This window comes from Trichoplusia ni, chromosome 13 (genome assembly GCF_003590095.1).
Source record: "Trichoplusia ni isolate ovarian cell line Hi5 chromosome 13, tn1, whole genome shotgun sequence".
In the NCBI taxonomy this organism is placed as follows: Eukaryota; Metazoa; Arthropoda; class Insecta; order Lepidoptera; family Noctuidae; genus Trichoplusia; species Trichoplusia ni.
The window spans coordinates 6983157-7002458 of record NC_039490.1 but is presented as its reverse complement, the minus strand read 5'-3'; the positions used below and the strand labels follow the sequence as shown (position 1 = coordinate 7002458).

At 34.5% G+C, this 19302-nt stretch overlaps 1 protein-coding gene across 2 annotated transcripts; it reads right to left on the bottom strand.

Moving 5' to 3' along the window:
* Positions 1–73: 73 nt before the first annotated feature.
* Positions 74–15578, bottom strand: LOC113499804 (tryptophan 2,3-dioxygenase). 2 transcript variants are annotated; one of them, XM_026880328.1, is made up of 10 exons: positions 15402–15578; positions 11666–11838; positions 9502–9635; positions 5198–5320; positions 3674–3765; positions 2980–3124; positions 2515–2636; positions 1659–1786; positions 1053–1146; positions 74–596 (listed from the first exon to the last, which is right to left on the bottom strand). In XM_026880328.1, the coding sequence occupies exons 1-10, from the start codon at positions 15416–15418 to the stop codon at positions 389–391; spliced, it is 1236 nt and encodes a 411-aa protein (XP_026736129.1). In that variant the 5' UTR covers positions 15419–15578; the 3' UTR covers positions 74–388. The 2 variants fall into 2 exon arrangements, with proteins under 2 accessions (XP_026736129.1, XP_026736130.1); XM_026880329.1 differs by lacking the exon at positions 15402–15578 and adding an exon at positions 14962–15141.
* Positions 15579–19302: the final 3724 nt, after the last annotated feature.

The window sequence follows — 19302 nt, the reverse complement described above, 5'->3', positions numbered from 1 at the left end:
AAATACAATGTTTAATGATTAAATATACATTTTATTAGTTTAGAAAATCATTTCAATTAAAATTATTCAAGTATTTTTCAATTTCGGTTTATTTTCGGAAACTAAATGCTTGATTAGTGTTCTAGAAAAAAATAATAATTAACACATTGACAATATCAATAATTATTATCAATACCAGCTGATTATTATTTTCTTTATTGATAGTCATGCATTTTTAATATTATTTAAAACTATTTCACTAATTAACACTGGAGAATCATTATCTAACTTAAATCTATGGGCACAAATTATATATTTTCGTATAGCCTATTGAAATAAACGAAAAATCTTTAATTAATTATCAAACTATTACTTAAAAAAATCAAACTTTGAAACATCAAAACGTTCCCTATAACGATGATTCCAGTCCGTTGACGCCATTTTGTCCATTCTGACATTTCTCGCCATTTTGGTGGCTTTCGCCATTTTCCTTTACGGAGTCTCCCCAAGTTAAGTTCAAGCTTTTCTTCATACCTTCGTCCAGCGGTGGGATTAGAGAGCGTGGGAGCAAGAAAGTGGACAAGTTGAATAGGTCCAGGAAGACTTTGTAACGGTCACTGGAAAGTACATATTTTCTTGTTATACCTACAGTCACTTTTGGAATGTTGTGGAATATTATCATTTATGAAGTCTTTTTTCATTTATGAAGGAAATTATTACTATAAAAGTGCTTTAATTAAACTAACATTTTTGATTGAAAGTATGTCTCAGTGTTTTAGGTATACAGGTTACATTTGATATAGATATATGTAGGTACAGTATTTTTGCACTATTTGAGATAAACATTTCCATCATATATTACGAAATTGCTCTACACATAGTAGAGCAACAGCTACAGCGTATGAATTTGACGTATGATTCTGGTAATCTGTGTGATGGACTAAACATTTTTCTTGTCAAATCCCCGTCCAGTTTTGGAAAATTTTCTTTGTTTAGAAAGTGCGGGGAAAAATGAACTTTTTAGACGTCATTTAAGTGTCATTCTTGCGTAAGAGTAGGTATGTATGTATCACCTGAGCGTGGAGCGCAGGTACTGGTACCCGGAGGAGCCGCCCGTGCCCAGCTGCATGGAGCCGATCATACGCTGCACCATGATCACGTGGTTGTCTACAAACATATTCAAACAGAAGATAAAGTTTTATAACATTTAAAAACTTTTACCCCAACAACATTTCAAAGTTATACAAATATTGAAAATAACTTGACAATAAAGACTTTTCAACATCACGACTTTTAAACGGCTTAAATGATTTGAGCCACAATTACTACAAATGGCTCGATTTGTTCACGAGCTATGACTACACAGTCAAACTTATAACACCTTCATTTTTTTAACTCTTATATGACTACCCTAAAAAGAAACTTCGAAACAAACTCTAGGCCTGAATCGCTGACTCTTTGAAAGTCCATATAACTAAGGTAGTTATAAGTGTTCAATACTTTCCCTTTCTATTTCGGAGGAGGTTTTCACTATTACTGAATGGAAGCTTTGTATACTCCGATAAGTCAATTTAAAAGTGGCTTGGTTCATAACAATGGAACTCCTCTTACCCAATAAAAAAATATTTACTTATTACATAAAGATTAAGGTTCAATTTTCCCTTATTCACGATACTCACATCGCCACTTGGTGATGAGGCTGTCCATGTCCATAAGCAGTGTGAGCAGCTGGTGTGGCTGCGAGAAGCGAGGCTCGTCGCGGTAGAACGTGATCATGATGGCGCCTTGCAGGGCCTTGTGGGACAACCTGGGAAACAACGGGGAATATTAGAAACAGAAACATTTTGGGTCTGAAAAAAAAGAAGTCGTAATAAAGTGACATTAGATTGGAAAAGAAGTCTAATATTTACTAGACCTTATTTGATAGGACAGCACACATATTGTTACTCCTTTTAAGCAGGATCAATAATAATAACAAACGAAAACCACACAATTTCGGTGAGTCTTACAGCTCCACCAAGCTTAGGAGGACGATTGACTGTCTTAGAAATTGCTATCGTATTTAGGAGATGAAAATTGAATATGCTAATGTACTAAAAAATGGCCGAGATGAGTTAAGAAGAAAGATAAGGGTTGCCAGCGTAATACACACAATTACATTTTATAGTACACTAGTACCTATGACTAGAAGAACCAACTAAGTATAGGTAAATATGGTAAACTCAATCATAGGCATGAGAGTATGATTGCGTAAGTTCTATGATTTTTATTAGTTTGATATTGGATCAGGGCCGTAAAAGGGAGTCCCGTGATATGGGCTTATGCCCAGCATTGGGAGGACAGGGATGATGATGGAAGCAGACAATTCAGAGACTGCGACATGTCGCGTTTTCGATCCCCGTGTAGGGCTAGCATTTGTGTCATCAACGAATGTTTGTTCTGAGTTTGAATGTTTGTGAAATGTCCAGTGACACAAGAATTAAGTGAAAAACAACAGGTTTTAGTGATTTAATAATTATGTGAGTGAGTAGTGACCTCCTCTCTCCCCGAGAGCGCAGCGCGTCGTGCACGGCGGGGTCGAAGATGGAGCGGTAGATCTCGCGCCGGTTCTCCGCGTCCTGCAGCCGGTGACGCCGGACTGACTCGTTCGGCTCGCGCTGAGGAATACCAACATATGGGTGAGGGATTTTTCTACGATCATATTAAATAGTTATTAATATAATATATGGTAATTGTACTTGACAAAAGCAGTTTAATTTCTGACGCAGTTTTGTGTTTTTAGCTCACGCATGTATTCTCTTTCTCTTCTTTTAGACTATACTGGTACTTTTTCTTCTCCTAGCCATTTCTACTCCGTAAAAGCCTTTTAACTCTTCTTCCATCTCGGGCAAGAGCTGAACTTGCCAGTGTGTAACCATTACCCCAAGCCTTTTACGCCATGGCTTTTACCGCCATATCTACACATCGTGATATCTGTAATCATTAGCTTGGATTACTTACCATGGCAGCCTCGATATCATCTTTAATAAGTTTGTTGACGGCAGCCTGGAACTTTCCCCAGAAGTTGAAACCGTGTGTCTGTAGTCCTGGCGTGCGCTCCAACCAGCGTTCAATCAGCGCGAGCAGAGCTGGCTCTTGCTCAGATCTATAATAATATTGTTTTAACAACAAAAACATACAACCTATATACATCAAATAAAAAAACTGGTGAGCCAAACTGGGTGCATGGGAATATTTTGTTGTAAAACTCCACACAACATAAGGATACTTAATGCGGGAGTTATTTAAAAACATCCAGTCTAAAGTTCTGAAGTAACAAACGAAATAAAAAACAAAATATAGACGAATTGAGAACAACTTTCTTTTTTCTTTTAAGATCCTGTTCCGTTCCTTTTTAAAGACCTCCCCTGATAGTTTAAAAGTAAATGTTTGACTGTTAAAAAGCTTCTGCGATCGGATTGGCGTCGAACTGAACAATAATACACACTTGTTTTAGATAAATTACACCCAGACTCAGAACAATTTCTCACGCTCATTCATTACACCAACTTTTATTCTGGGTGGAATCGAAACCCGGACCTGCTGCATAGAAGTCAGGGCCACTTACCACTAGACTTGACTAGACCATCAAACCGGATAAAGGTTCATCAAAGTACCTATCTTAGTAATAAATTGAGGATTATGATGAACTTACTTCTGTAAATTCGCCATGGCTTCAGGGTCATCACCGAACACAGTCTGATAGTTCTGGTTGTATTTGACGCGCAGGGCTTGCTTCAGACCTAACTGGAACCGGAAAATAATTCATGAATACACATTCATTAAACAAAACACTTCCGTGTTTCGGAAGGCACGTTACATTGTGGGTCCCGGCTATTTTTATCCATCTTTGACAGTAGTAATGCATAGTTAGAAGCTAGTAAGACTGACAACCAGTCTTACTACTTAATGGGTATCGTTTTGCCAAGGATTGAGGAGGTCAGATTTGCAGTCGCTCCTTGTAACACACTTGTACTTAGCTGCATTATGCTAGACAGGAAGCCGACCCCAACTTAACTGGGATAATGCTAGGATAATGATGAAGGAAAGTATTGAAGCATGCAAGTTTTATCACAAAACTTACGACGATTAATTATTATATTACTTTCAATTATAAATTGTAGGATTTTATTAAGAATACTATATGAATATATAAGAATACTAATAATTTACTATCGACTATTGAATAATCAAATAATTATTTATAAATCATCGTTTTAAAATTTATATTTCCTTCCTGTTGTTTTGACCTACTAGATCTAATAGGGATAAGTGATAAATCATTTAATTAATATTTATAGTTACAATATGACTAGTTTATTATTTAACTAGTATCAACCGGTCACAGCTGGTCTAAACTGGAATATAAACTGTCGTTAGGAAAATTATACCAATGACAAATCAATGCAAATCAATTCTGTTCGGACAAAAACTATTGGACTTGTTTAAAGCTCCAATGGGAATTTAATTTATTGGTGAAGAATCGAATACGCCTTGTGTTTTGTTGTTGAAATTAAATGCTAGAGTTTTTTTCTCATACACACTTATTTTAACACGGTCTGAACTCAGGTCAAGTTGCATTATATGTAAAAACTTTAGCGTCAAATGGAAATTTCAAATGCATAGAATTGAAATTGGATAACATTTTGTTTATTCGTATCTTTACTTTATTTAGAAACCAAAAAAAACATTACATGTTATTTTTTGATTACATCTAATTCGATTTTTTGCTAATACCGGTATCGTCGTACGTATTTTTACCTGATACCTACCATCAAACAGAAATTTTACTACATGTTCTTCCTACTTTATCAGCATATCTCTACATCAGTGCTATTTCTCTTCCATTTTATTACCCCCCTTTACCATATGAATCCTAAACAATAGTAAGTTTGTTGATTGGCACGCGCTAATCTCGGGGAGCACTGGTCCGATTTGGAAAAATATTTTATTGTTAGATAGCCTATTTACATAGGATATAGATAGATAGATAGAATACTATTTATTGTACACCATACCTAAGTACCATCACGCTATGATTATGAGCAGAGTAGAAATGAATATGCGTGAACTTTAAACGATTAATCCGATAAAAAAATCTTTCGAATCGATTCCAAAAAAGTTAAATCTTCATAAGCCCGCAGCAGAAGCTAGTTTTCGCATCAAAATGTTAGCTCACCTTGTTTTCTAGAAGACGGAACTGTAGACTCTGGAAGCCAGACGCCGGCCGCAGATAGTTCCTGAAGTCCATGAAGTCTAGGGGAGTCATAGTCTCCAGGATCATCACCTGATCCACCAGCAACTGTAAGTGAAGGAACAGATCTGTGTTAGATTATAGATATTTGCCTGCTCAGAAAGCCTTATACAAGAATGGTCTAGAACGTGTATCTGAGCCCCGATTCTGCTATTTACAATGGCCGATGAATTAATGGTAATAAGATTAAATTTGAAACGTCTGTGCCGATTAGATCTAATTTCCATTCATTCATTGATTATAGTAAACAGCAGAATCGCATCCGGATCGAAACCGCAAAATATCGAGCAGTTTTACTTTCAGGTTTAGTCAGTAAGAGTCTGAGACTACAAGCTTCCTCCCTCAAAAGAGTTGAATGTCAATGAGGACATTACCAAAACCCCTTTTATGTAGTAACGACCATTTTCTTTATACAAGGCCAGCGCTTCTATTTCCATTTAGTATTCTGACCTGCACTGAATTTTTCATCTCATCTCTCTCACTGAATACTTGGTCTTCCTTGCTTTCTTCTCGCTTCGAGTTTACCTTCTTTCTATAATATTGCAGAGGTCCACAAATCAATAACGTATTACCTGTCATTCTCATATTGTGATTTCTGACCTAGTTACCCAGAGAATAATTTATCTACCGCAAAATTCTGCTTTGTTTGTTTAAGAGAGGCTGTTTATTTTCCTGCTGATAATACTAGGAAATTTAAAATAATTACCTATGACTCCATAATCGTTGTCGGTAGAGGAAATTTTTGCAGATATGGGAAACATTTAATTAATAGTTCTAAAGCCAACTCATGCCAATCTCTAACGGTATTTATAATTATGATTAATATTATATCTTCCCTGCAGCGGATTTATAATTATTATGATAATTACCTAAAATAAATAATAGTTGAAGTAAGTGGTGTTGTCATGCCAAAGTATCGGCAATACGGATAATTGTATTAAATTACTGACTTATCTTTGCGGATTTCTAGTATTGTTTTTTGTTTCAAAAATGCCAAAATTATTTGCTCAAGTTTGACCCCGATCATATTAAACCTTCCGTGATCAGGAATAAACTTCAAAAAAATCACAAATTCAAATGGGCAAGTTCTAGTCGGACGTGCGGTAATAGTAGTAAAAGAAATAGAAAAAAAAAACAATGCATACCCAACACATTTAGTAAAGGATAAAATGAATTTTATAGTTGTAAATTGTATTGTCATCGAGTTTTAAGCTACCCTGAAAATTTCGCCTGCTAGCTTATGGGGAAGTGCCTCAAAATTGAGTTGCAAAAATTCAACCGGTACGACAACTAAAGTGAGCACATGTGCACACGTGCCTGGTCCCATAAGTAGATCACGAGGTTTCGGATCATAAAGAATGGTGTAATCAAGGTAAAAGTGAAATTCTAGGCAGGCTGGTGATACGTGATACCTTAGGACCTGACCGACAACCACAGGTTGCAATATGAGGGGGTTCCGGTAAAGTGGGCCACGATTATACATTACTGCAATGGCAATACCACTGTATTATTGCCAGTTGGTAGGAAACTTGTGTAAGAATTAGAATTAAGGATTAATATTATGGGATGTTTAAGACTAATAATAATAATGCCAGCTTATACCACTGTTAGACATAGGATTGTTCCCGTATAGGGAAGTTTTTGAGCATTGATCACCATGCTAGCTCACTGTGCTCTGGTAATTTCAGATTCGAATAATTGCAATCAAGGTTTCCTCACAATGTTTTCTTTTATCATTCGTCAATATAACATTATAAAGTCACATTGGTGCTCTGTTATCCGTAAAGTCAAATTCTATCTGCACTTATGTCTCAGCGTGATTTGAAAGACACTGTTTTTTTTTTAATTTAATAAATCTTGTCTTTTTTTGTCTCAAAACTCTGTTGAAAAGAGTAAGCGAAAAAAAACAAATGTAAAAAAATCTCTCTCTCTCTCATTGAAATGAACCAAATGCGTTTGTATTAAAGACACCAAGATTAAGATTGCCTATTTTAAAATTTTCTCCTTTTTGTAGTACTACCCAGAACGCCAAGAAATTGGGTCAAGGTTATCTCAATTTTTGTTTGCTTCTTAATCAACATCCAATTTATGACCTATCCAATCCATTCCTGTATATTTCTATCCATTTGATCTTCTTTCCACACGAAAACAAGTTCAATATGAATCTTACAAAAACAAAAATATGTATAAACACGTGCTTTAGTTTGTCTATCTGTCTATGAAGTATAAACATTGCGTTTATCAATTATATTCATTTGCACAACAACTGTGATGTAATTATGTAAACAAATTCATAACACTTGGATATGTTACATGATTTTAATTCGTATGTCAATTGGAGTAAAGTTAATTTTCGAATAATGGTGTAAGTTTTTTATATTGCGAAAAAAATATTGTGACGAAACCTGGGTTCTGATAAAGCTAACCCACATGATTCAGCTTAGATATCATTGCTTGTTTTTTTCAGAAGCTTGCTCTTGCTTACTTGAAGAATTTCATAGACGATATTTTAGGTAACACCCTATTGTAATAAATTTTCTTCCAAATAATAAATATTATAGGTACCTCGACATCACCACCACCGGTCCTCCGCAGTAGATGCAAAGACATTGTTCAAAGCTAAAATCATCTCAGAATAGGGATGATGACAATTTTTTTTTGCAGTTTCCGTCTTGTAGTTTTTTGTCTAATAATGGATACGTATTTTTTCATTCGTCCCGCAAACATAAATTGACCAAATTACAGTGAATGAAACTTACGCGTGACGTAACGATTGAGTATAAATTTTACCATATCGTTACGTCACAAGCCCCCTCTCCTAAACTTTAAAGCAGTTAATCTTTGTCAATTCCAGTTTTTCTGGAAAAGGAAAAAATACGTGTCTCATACTTTTCAAGTATCTAACTGAGGGACTAATGAGATTATTTATTTTTATACCCAGTCATCATCCCTATTTGGCTTAAATCTAAATAAAAGCTTCAATGTCAACAGTTTTCTACAAAAAAAATTGACGAGACTAGGTAGGTAGCTGATATAGCGATTTAAAAGAGTAACTTGGGCTGCTTTTGTTTCAGAAAATTTAAAAAATCTGTTCACGACTGTCTGGTTCATGCTTCTAGTAATTAATATTGTTTCTCGATACGTAGATGTAAGGTAACTTCTATTTTTTTTTATCTAAATTGTTTATATTTGTTTGCAATTCTTTTTAAATTTTATTCAGTTTCGCATTTGGCGCAAATGTTTTAATTTAGTGTGGAAACTGTTCTGGATTGAGTACTGTTTATTTTGTATGTATTTTATTAACTATATTACATCTGTTTGTTTCCCAAATAAAATAAAAAATAAAATAAAATAAAAAATTAGAGGTATATTAAAAATCAGAATAAACTAATGAACTTTTTGTCACTTTAAATAACATACAAAAATCCATTTGTAAAATTAGCTCAACTAACTGTACCCGCAGTACAGTTAGTTGAAATTTTTTTTTTTAATTCATGGCATATTAAACTGCCTTTTTACATAGTCTGTACCTACTTCAGATACACAGTCCATTTTTTAAAGCACGCATTTAACTCGCCTCCGACGGCTCAGGCCAGCCGAAGCCAGTTCGATGATAAAAAAATACGTGTCGTTGTGTATAAGGGTCAGATGTCAGGGTTCCGTACTATCTGTTATGCGTAACGATACAGAAACATAAACATTTAATGTGACGGTGCTTGTCTTACGTATGTAGTTATAGATGGATGAGAATTTGTTTCAAGACGGGAGCCACAGAATTGTATGTTCATAATTTTTTTGCCCTCGATTTTCTGATCTAAATTTTTATGCGGTGAATCGCTTTTTGTTGAAACGTGCTTGTAAAATGGATTTAGTAATAGCCCAAATATTGAGAAAAGACTAATATTCCGTTAAGTTTCTTCGTTCCTAGAAATATAGAGGAAATACATACCTACAACATAAGCCACTGTTACATTCAACCAGTCTTACTAATGGGTATCATGTTGCCCAGGTAACTAGGTTGAGGATGTCAGATTGGCAGTCACTGGTTCTTAGCTGCAGCTGGTTAGACTAAAAGTCGACCCCAACAGTGGAAATGGATAGGATTATGGTCTTAAGTCCCTTTTGTAACCTATTTATTGTGTATCAGATTATGTAAATCTACTAAAACCTACTTGAACACCCATACAGCTATTCACTTACTAAAATATCTTAAGTAAGACAATATGTACCTTTAAAATGAGGACGATTCTGTTGAGTCTCTTGAGGATTTCCATGGTGTGACTCTCGTCTAAACCCTCGACATCCAACAAGGATCGCACGGAGTCCACCTCGAAGATGATCTGCTTGAACCATAGCTCGTATGCTGAAATTAGAAATTGTAAGTTCTTACAAGCTGGATGCCAACAGCCGAAGATAGATCTTGATGGCGTGCAATTGGGGAATATAGGCTGATGATAATGATGAGTGAAAGAGCAGAAATAAAAGTTTTTTCTAATAGTGGTAATAAGGGGGATGTTTGAGTGACTTAGAGTTATTTAGTGGTCAGGAGTAATTATAATATCTGATGCGGAAAAAAAATAGTTATTTTTATGTCGAATTTAAGTTTTTTACAATTTTACGGGAACTTATTTGGCGGTGGTGAGACAACGGGATCCATTTTCACACAATATGTATGTTGTGACATCAGCGGACGTGTCAAATTATTTGTTTAATTATTATTATTTAACGATGATTCATTCATTCTTGTGTTTGACGTCAGTAATAAATTATTCTCATTTATCAATATAAATGGAGTCGTATTGTCTTGATATAGCACTTCTTACAATCGACTATTTAATTTACTTAAATGAGAGATCTTATTGTAAATTACTTTCCTTTCAGACGTCCTTTTGTATGAAAATAAGAAGAAGAGTATGTACATTATTATGAACGTGATCTATATTTTATTTCTGCTGAAATCGCTTCTGTTTCTTCTTTCATGCCTACTACTTATACGGTCTAAACTTGTGGATTATTGGAGACTGGTACTACCAGATAGAAGCCATTCCTAGTGTGCAAAGAATATTGTGAAGTGACGCTAGGTTTATTTTTGGGGCAAGCATGCAAGGCATGCCTATCATTTCATCTCCTGTAAACTAGGACCAACAATGATAAGCAAGGAAAACAGCCCAGGGCCCCAATTCTACTATTTACAATTCTTATACCACTTATAATCGGTGTTTCCCAGGGAAACAATTGACTGACTTGGAAGCCGCAATTAAATTAATCAGAAATAGTAAATTTAAGGAGAAGTAGGAAATAATTTCTACTTCTTATTTTTTAACTACCTCCAACTCAAGCAAGCTTCTAGATTTGTTGTTTTTAGGTAAGCAATGTAGGTTAAACCTCTGTTAGAACCAGTAAAAATGGAAGAGGTTACGACCGATGAAAGTCTTAGAAGTATCCAAAAACGTATCCAAAAAATTGTTAAGAAACCATACAAGATAGTTAAGCAAAAACAAAAAAAATATATTAAAACCATCCTACAACAACAAAAAATATCACAGCAAAAAGTTAATCATGTACAAGTAGAAGAAAACAGGTGCGAAAAAAATGTAAATACAATGAGGTGTGTTATTTGATAAACAGCTACATAACAATAAATAATAGATGACGCAAATCTTTATTTATTTACAACACTATACGACATTAAGGTAAATGATTGAGTATAGCGATTTTATTGACTACCTCTATTGAGAACTTGTTGTGCTTCAGAAGAATATGTCTTGATATGTGATACGTCATGATACCATGTACGGTATCATGACATACTATTTAATTAATAGTTAGTGGCACATAAGTAGGTCGTTCATGACTGAGGTACAGAAGAATTATGTTCTATCCTCTCGCCCGTTGAAATTTCTGGAATCGTTAATGATATTTCGTGTCGAAACGTACATGGCTAAGATTTTCAGTTGCAACCTAAATTCTGAATCCTGATCAAAGCATGCTTAAAAGCTGTGTTCCGTATGTTTGCCAAGTCAAGATGCTTGATCTGAGTCTAGGTGTCTTTGTGCATAAGACTTGAATGTTTATGAAGGACCCGCGACACAAGAATTATTTAGGTACATGTATAGCGTAGAAGTTCTGTATAGTAAAAAATTGGTCAGTGGGATTATTGAAACACCTGCTGAGACGGCTGTCAGATGGCGTAGTTCGGGGTCTTTCAGTCTGTCGGTCACATACTTAGAAAACGGTTAGCGATTAAAGTATTTTGAGTATTACCAAGCAATCTCGGTAGTATTTTTCATTTTACCACGCAAATTTTCCAACAATTCGCTACCCGACCAAGAGATACAATAGCAATATTCTTATCTGAATCATGAGACAGGGTAATGGTTAACTTGTACTTACCCTGATGTGTGACTATAAACAGATGCTCATCGTGAACTGGTTTGGAGGACTGGGCACTCAGCATCCTCTGCGCTGACAGAAGCTTGTCCAGCATCAGGTACTCTCCGTACAGCATCCCCGCTTCGTTGCCAAGGCAGTCGCCTTCTTGCGCCATGCTGTCGTCCATCACAGATCTGAAGAGAAATGCTCTAGTTAGGAATAGGATCTTGAACTAGTAAAGTTCGCGCTCCACGTATAAGTTTTGCGGGATTCTACAACATCGAAGTCAAAAATGTTAATGAAAATGACATTTGAAGCAATGATGTCGCTCTTGCGTTAATTTCGCAGCTTACAGAATAACCTAGACTGTTTAAACTTGATAGTTGACGGATATTTTTAAAAAAGTTGACGACAATATCGATATGAAGGAATTGCAGACGAATTGAAGGGTACAGGGTGCTTGTATGTTAAAGAATCCTTTGGAATGTAAATGGATTTTGTTTTTTTGCAACTGTCAGTAGCTCTGCTCCTCTTTATATCTCTAGCTAGAGAAATGGAGTAAACTACAAAAAGAGAAGGTCTATCTTTACTTACTCTTTTTTGTGTCTATTTCTATTAGCCCAAACATCTATAATAACAACTCAACTTACAGCCTGCTTTCTAGTGCACTGACCACATCTAAAAACATTTCGTAATATTTTGAAATTTCGTCCATTACAGCGTCAAGCACGAGTGTTTGACAATAATTAGCGTGGTCAGTGAACGAGAATAACTTGTTTAGTGATTACCAAAAATTATAACAAGTCGAACTTGTCTCGGTTTGATGTATGGATGTTATTTTCGAAACCGGTATACAGTGGTCCAGTAAGAAATGCAATTGTGGAAGCAATCCAAAGCTTTAACGTGCTGAAGTTTGCCATCTTGCTTTCTCAATATCAGCATTCTAATTTTAAAAGGCGATGCTGTAACTCCAGAAATCGAATTATAATATTAAATCAAACCCATGTTTTTAATGCTTTTTTATGACATATTCAATGATTCAATAATGTTATGATTAGATAATTACGAAAGTATCTCGGCCTGTTTCTTTAACGAGACCACTCAAATAATTTTGATAGAATATTCTCGACAATTCTTTGGTACCAACCATTGATCAATATGTTATTTTACTATATCAATGGCACCAACCAAAGACAGACATCGATGGTTTTAGCCCGTAGTGCATTTAATTTCGTAGGGTGAAGGATGTGGCTATGAAAATGATGAACATGACATTTAATGGGACAAATTAATAATGCATTAAACAAATATTGCACATGCTGCACGTAATAAAGTAGTGTTTTTGCGGTTTTAGAAGCGAGATCTCAACGTCTTGTTTTGTGCTATCCCGTGAAATTCCACAACTATAACCATTTAACGAGTCTATATGAGCAAGGGCCCCAATCCCGCTATTAACAATGGCCGATGAATTAATGGAAATAGGATTAAAATTACACTATTCGTATTCTCCTAAACATTTTTCCAACAAATTAATTGGAAATTCAGTAAGCGACTGAACATTCACGGTCAATATATTTCTAATTATTGAGTTGAAATTTAATCAAATAGCTGAATTGGGCGCTGGCGACGAGCGATATTAAACACTTTTTTTAGAAACCTTCAAAGACACCTCAAGCAAGATTAGGGCCTCAAATTGCTAACAATTTTACTGTGTAGTATTTAGGGCAGGGGCCAAGTTATGCTGGTTCAAAAAGATAAGTTTCGCCTTAATAACCTAATGACCAAGTTACATAGGCAACAGGACTGCTTATAAATATTTAGCATCATATTAATTATGGATTATTATATATATGATATCGAAAAGAAACACGGTATTTTGAAAAACATTATATAAATATTGATATTAATTTTATGAATATAAATAGCTTAATAATTAATTAGTGCCAAGAACCTGATTAGTCACGTTTTTAATATTATTTTTTAATCAATAATTAATTTTGCATAATAATATTGGTGCTTGTCGTTATTTGAAAATTATGCCTTTATTATGTGCCTATCGTCACAGTAGTATATTAACTCTACTGTGCTATCGTAATACTAAAATGTTTTATTAGATTATTTATTGCTTCAATAATTTCAAGTTAAATGGCAAACTTGAAATGAACGAAGCAATAAAAAACTTCTTAAAAGTAAAAAAAGTTGAGGTAGGCACACGGACCGAAAAATTTAAATATGGAAAAGAGGCCTTTGGTGTGCTGTAGAACAGTGTAGTAACGTCAGTCATTATTGAGAATGCTCAAAATATGAACTATCAGATCATGTCTATTTTTTCTTTGCTGGAGATAAGGCGCAAGCTACTTTCGCAAGTATTGTAAAAGTAATCACTCAATTCTTGAACATGCTTGCCATATTATAATATCATCTGGTCAAGACTTGTCCTCAATTTTTTTTTGTAAAGTTTTTTATTTATTTGATGAAGCGGTAAAGTATGGTTCGATATCCGAAATGTGAATAAAGAAATATACAAGAATGCGTATTAAATGTGATGGAACGAATCGGTTTTATAATCAGCAAACGTTAATATCATGGAACTAGGGGTAAGCTATAAAGTATTTTTCGCGTAAACATCTTTTTTAGTGAAACTCTTTGGTCCCGTTTTGGTTCTTAATTACGAAAGAAATAATTACCTATCTCTCATAATTATTTCCAAAGCTTACGTGATAATTTTCTCTTATTTTATGGCTCAACTGATTGCGATTTAATTTGTTTTGCCTATCTATTTAACAGCAATAACCATTACTCATTTACTGAGTTAAGTAATGCGTTATTAACTTATAGTATGTACTAATTATTTTTTGCTTAACCCGCAGCGGTAGCAAGCTTTTGTATTCATTATCATTAAACAACAATTTTATGTAACCTTTAAACTAAAAGGGCAGGTTACCCTTTCCCTTCAATTCAATGAAAAAAACGCAACCCTATGGTTAACAATCGGGCCACTTTTTAACGGCAGATCGTATTTTGAAATTCAAATTTTAATTGTAGAACTCACAGACTGGAAAAGAAACATCTAGTCATCTAAGATTAAATCTATTTATTTCTTGAATAAATTTTATGCGAAAATAAAGCCTTTTGATGTTTAATTCATATACAGAAATGTAATATTCATGCGTATAACTAGAACTATGATGGGTTCATAATACATGTGCCGAACACCAAAATACTGTGTAATATTTACAACATAATATATTTAGCAATTTATGTCACACAATATTGGAAAAAATAAATTGTTTTATAACTAACTCATTGATACTAGCCTGCAGCAAGCAAGTTAAGCACCGACTTCGTTAAAGTCAAGATGATTGAATTTACTTTCTTAATGTCGCGTACGATAAATTATAATAATTTGTCGATAATTATGTCAACCATGTGTATTTTAATGTATTGTAAAAATAATTTTAAATTGCAATCAAAATGGGGTAGTTCCTGTTTTGGTTACATCCGATCCACAAAGCTTTGAACTGCGAACCTTCAGAGATAACTTTTAGCGACCTTCAAGATCGGAAGCTATTTAGTAAATCAATTTTTTAAAAGTCATTTCAGATAACAGTTTAATAATAACATTTAACGGTACTGGAACTAAACGTTTAATTATCTTCTGATTTAAAATAAAAATGCTAAACCTCCTCCAAATTAAAAAAAAAAAACTTGACACAAACACAAACGACAAGAAAAAAAAAACAAAAACCAAACTAACCTCATTGGACACGCCATTTTAAAAATAACTTTTTTTTTAACTCAAGAAACAGATTATACTCGCGTAAAAGACGCGCGAACGCGGCGCGCTAGTCCTCAATACTGAGTGCACATTGGTTATAATTTCGTCACTCTGCTACTGATAATGTGATGCATGTAACTTAAAACTATAACGTATCGATTGACCGATGTCTAAGCTAATCTGTTGCTGCGTCAGCGAAGCGGGTAAAACACGGATCATTGTAATTTTAAAAGCGGTTTCAGTTAAGTATTTTATTTTATACTCATAGGGAATTTCAAAACCAGGTCCAGACTGGTTTTTCATTCTTCCTGTTATCGTAATATGGTCACAGATTATAGAATAAAACTATATTTTCATAGGAAATACCGCTGACGCTTTTAATAGATGTATTTTTTTTTAAAGATACACACGAATATTCATAAATATGTACCCATTCAGTGTAGTACCCGTTGTACGATAAGAGAGTGCCACCTGTTCTTGTGTACACTTGTACTATCTAGTGTAACATAATCTTTGTGGATCCGTCGCGGTCGTCCCGAATTTCGGTCAGGTTAAAAGCTTATTTAGACAGTCCGACAAACGTTTTATATTGTTGTACATTGCCGTCGGCGTCCACTCTGTTAGGATACCCTAGTTTAGGACCCCGCAATGAATACCAACTTGTACGTTAATTCTCGTTTCGTCTAAATAACGCTTTGCGCTATATTACATGCCAGTCTAAAAGGAGTAAGTGGTTTCCCGCGCTTTAGCCCGCGCTCTAATTGCCAAAGATTTAAACATCGAACTAAAAATCTTTATTTGGTAAGTGTATATTTTTTATAGTAGTTGTTAATAGTGTGTGTTGTATAATAGTAGTAGTTTTTGGTAGTTGTATATTTACGAATGTAAAAATTTAACTTGCAGTGTCCCTTATTAACTAGTTTATCACTAAGCTATGTTAAATATCAACGAACTTTGATAAGAAGATATGGATGTGTTTTACGAAACAGGAACAAACATGGCTGTTACACGAATATCAAATGTGACAGCATGGAAATAGACACTAAAATTGCATAATCAGAATTCTGATGACACAGCCGTTCAGTCTGGAATCAGATTTGTGATTGATTTCGTCATATGTCACAAACGTGTGACGAAAGAACATTTGCGCATTATTCTGAGACGTATTTTGCGTGTCTAATCAAATAATACATGTTTTGTAACCTTGAATTTATAATATTGTTGTATTGAGTTAGATGGAATATTAGAATCGCAGTAACTTAATTAAAGGGCAGAGAATCGCGTGACTGACAAAAATATTTAAACCTTTTTTTTTAATTTTGCTTCTTTAGTGTAGTAACGAGCCTTTATACTTAACTAGCTTTGCGGACAAAAGCTAGTTAAGTATAAAGGCTCGTCGACTTCGTTCGCGTGGACTTCAGGTTCGTCCCGTCTAGTCTAGCAATGTAAGCGCAAAAAATGAGTTTTTTTACGACCTCACATTAGAAACTTCAAAAATTGTAGCCTATGTGTTATTCTGATGTATAAGCTATATTGTGGTAAAGTTTCATTCAAATCCATTCAGTAGTTTTTACGTGAAAGAGTAACAAACATCCATACATCCATACTTACAAACTTTCGCCTTTATAATAGTAGTAGGATAACTATTTGAAAGTAACCTTTCAATAGTTTCAATAAAGTAAAGTCTTCAAGTTGTCGTTTTTACAGTCATTAGCGACTCTAAATAGTTCATCCTGACATTTTGTTATGTTGGTACATACCTACTGACTTCTGCCTGCGGTTTCGTCCGAGAGAACCGACATTTTCCTAAACATAGCTTTCATAATGGCCCGTGTTGTATTTAATTAAGGGTGTCAGCTTTAAACTTGTTTTAAAGGTCTAGTCGTAAATAACTTACAAACAGCAATACAAAGGTAATATTAATCAAGATGTACAGATGTTCCGATAATCAATAGATAAACGAAGTTCATTGATCTGCTTTAAATAGGTTTGACTAGCGTTGTGCGAGACAGGTATTCGAACGATTCCAACCTTTTTGGCTTTGCCTATGGGCTATAGGTACTTACCACTGCGGCAAAGAAGTAAATAGCTAGATATTGCAGCATTGTCTTAAATCGTGTATTGCGTTGGTTTTTTACAAAGCTGTTAAACTAGGTACATGGTAAGGTTGGCATGGTTTCGGGTTTTTTTATTTCATAATATTTTTTTTCTTAAAAAACGAATCCCGCACATAGGAATAGCAGAATACTCGATCTTTCGAATACTCAATAAAGCTATACTTAAAACAATAATTAGTTTATTAAGGGGTTTTTCTATGCGTAGGTTAATATGTAAACTCTCACTTTATTAAATGTCATAAAACTTCTTTTTTTTAAGAGAGCATTTCCAGCCCGTTTTATAATCGAATTTTTATCGAAACACGATAATAAAATGCACTCTCTAACGCATGCCTATTGAAGCGGATTGCATTGTAGCATGCAATCATGGCAATGTATTACAATTTATTAGACGAGACTTAGTGAGCAAACATGTACATAACAATTAAAAACGCCTGTTAAAAACAAGATAGTGCACGGATACGCAGCAAATTGCTGAATTATTTTCATTCATAGTGCGTACGTGTCGTTTCGCGTCACACTTGTTTAACACCTATTAAACCTCCACCCCATGTGTTATTCTGATGTATAAGCTATATTGTGGTAAAGTTTCATTCAAATCCATTCAGTAGTTTTTACGTGAAAGAGTAACAAACATCCATACTTACAAACTTTCGCCTTTATAATAGTAGTAGGATAACTATTTGAAAGTAACCTTTCAATAAAGTAAAGTCTTCAAGTTGTCGTTTTTACAGTCATTAGCGACTCTAAATAGTTCATCCTGACATTTTGTTATGTTGGTACATACCTACTGACTTCTGCCTGCGGTTTCGTCCGAGAGAACCGACATTTTCCTAAACATAGCTTTAATAATGGCCCGTGTTGTATTTAATTAAGGGTGTCAGCTTTAAACTTGTTTTAAAGGTCTAGTCGTAAATAACTTACAAACAGCAATACAAAGGTAATATTAATCAAGATGTACAGATGTTCCGATAATCGATAGATAAACGAAGTTCATTGATCTGCTTTAAATAGGTTTGACTAGCGATGTGCGAGACAGGTATTCCAACGATTCCAACCTTTTTGGCTTTGCTTATAGGCTATAGGTAGATACCACTGCGGCAAATAAATAGCTAGACATTGCAGCATTGTCTTTAATCGTCCGTTTTTTACAAAGATGTTAAACTAGGTACATGGTAAGTTTGGCATGGTTTCGGGTTTTTTTATTTCATAACATTTTTTTTTCTTAAAAACGAATCCCGCACATAGGAATAGCAGAATATTCAATCTTTCGAATACTCAATAAAGCTATACTTAAAACAATAATTAGTTTATTAAGGGGTTTTTCTATGTGTAGGTTAATATGTAAACTCTCACTTATTAAATGTCATAAAACTTCTTTTTTTTAAGAATTTCCAGCCCGTTTTATAACCGAAATTTTATCGAAACACGATAATAAAATGCACTCTCTAACGCATGCCTACTGAAGCGGATTGCATTGTAGCCTGCAATCATGGCAATGTATTACAATTTATTAGACGAGACTTAGTGAGCAAACATGTACATAACAATTAAAAACGCCTGTTAAAAACAAGATAGTGCACGGATACGCAGCAAATTGCTGAATTATTTTCATTCATAGTGCGTACGTGTCGTTTCGCGTCACACTTGTTTAACACCTATTAAACCTCCAAATATTATAATGACGAATAAAGAAATTCTCCAACCTCCTTGCTGTTAAAACTGGGACAAAACTGGAAACGCCATTTTCTCCTATCAAAAAT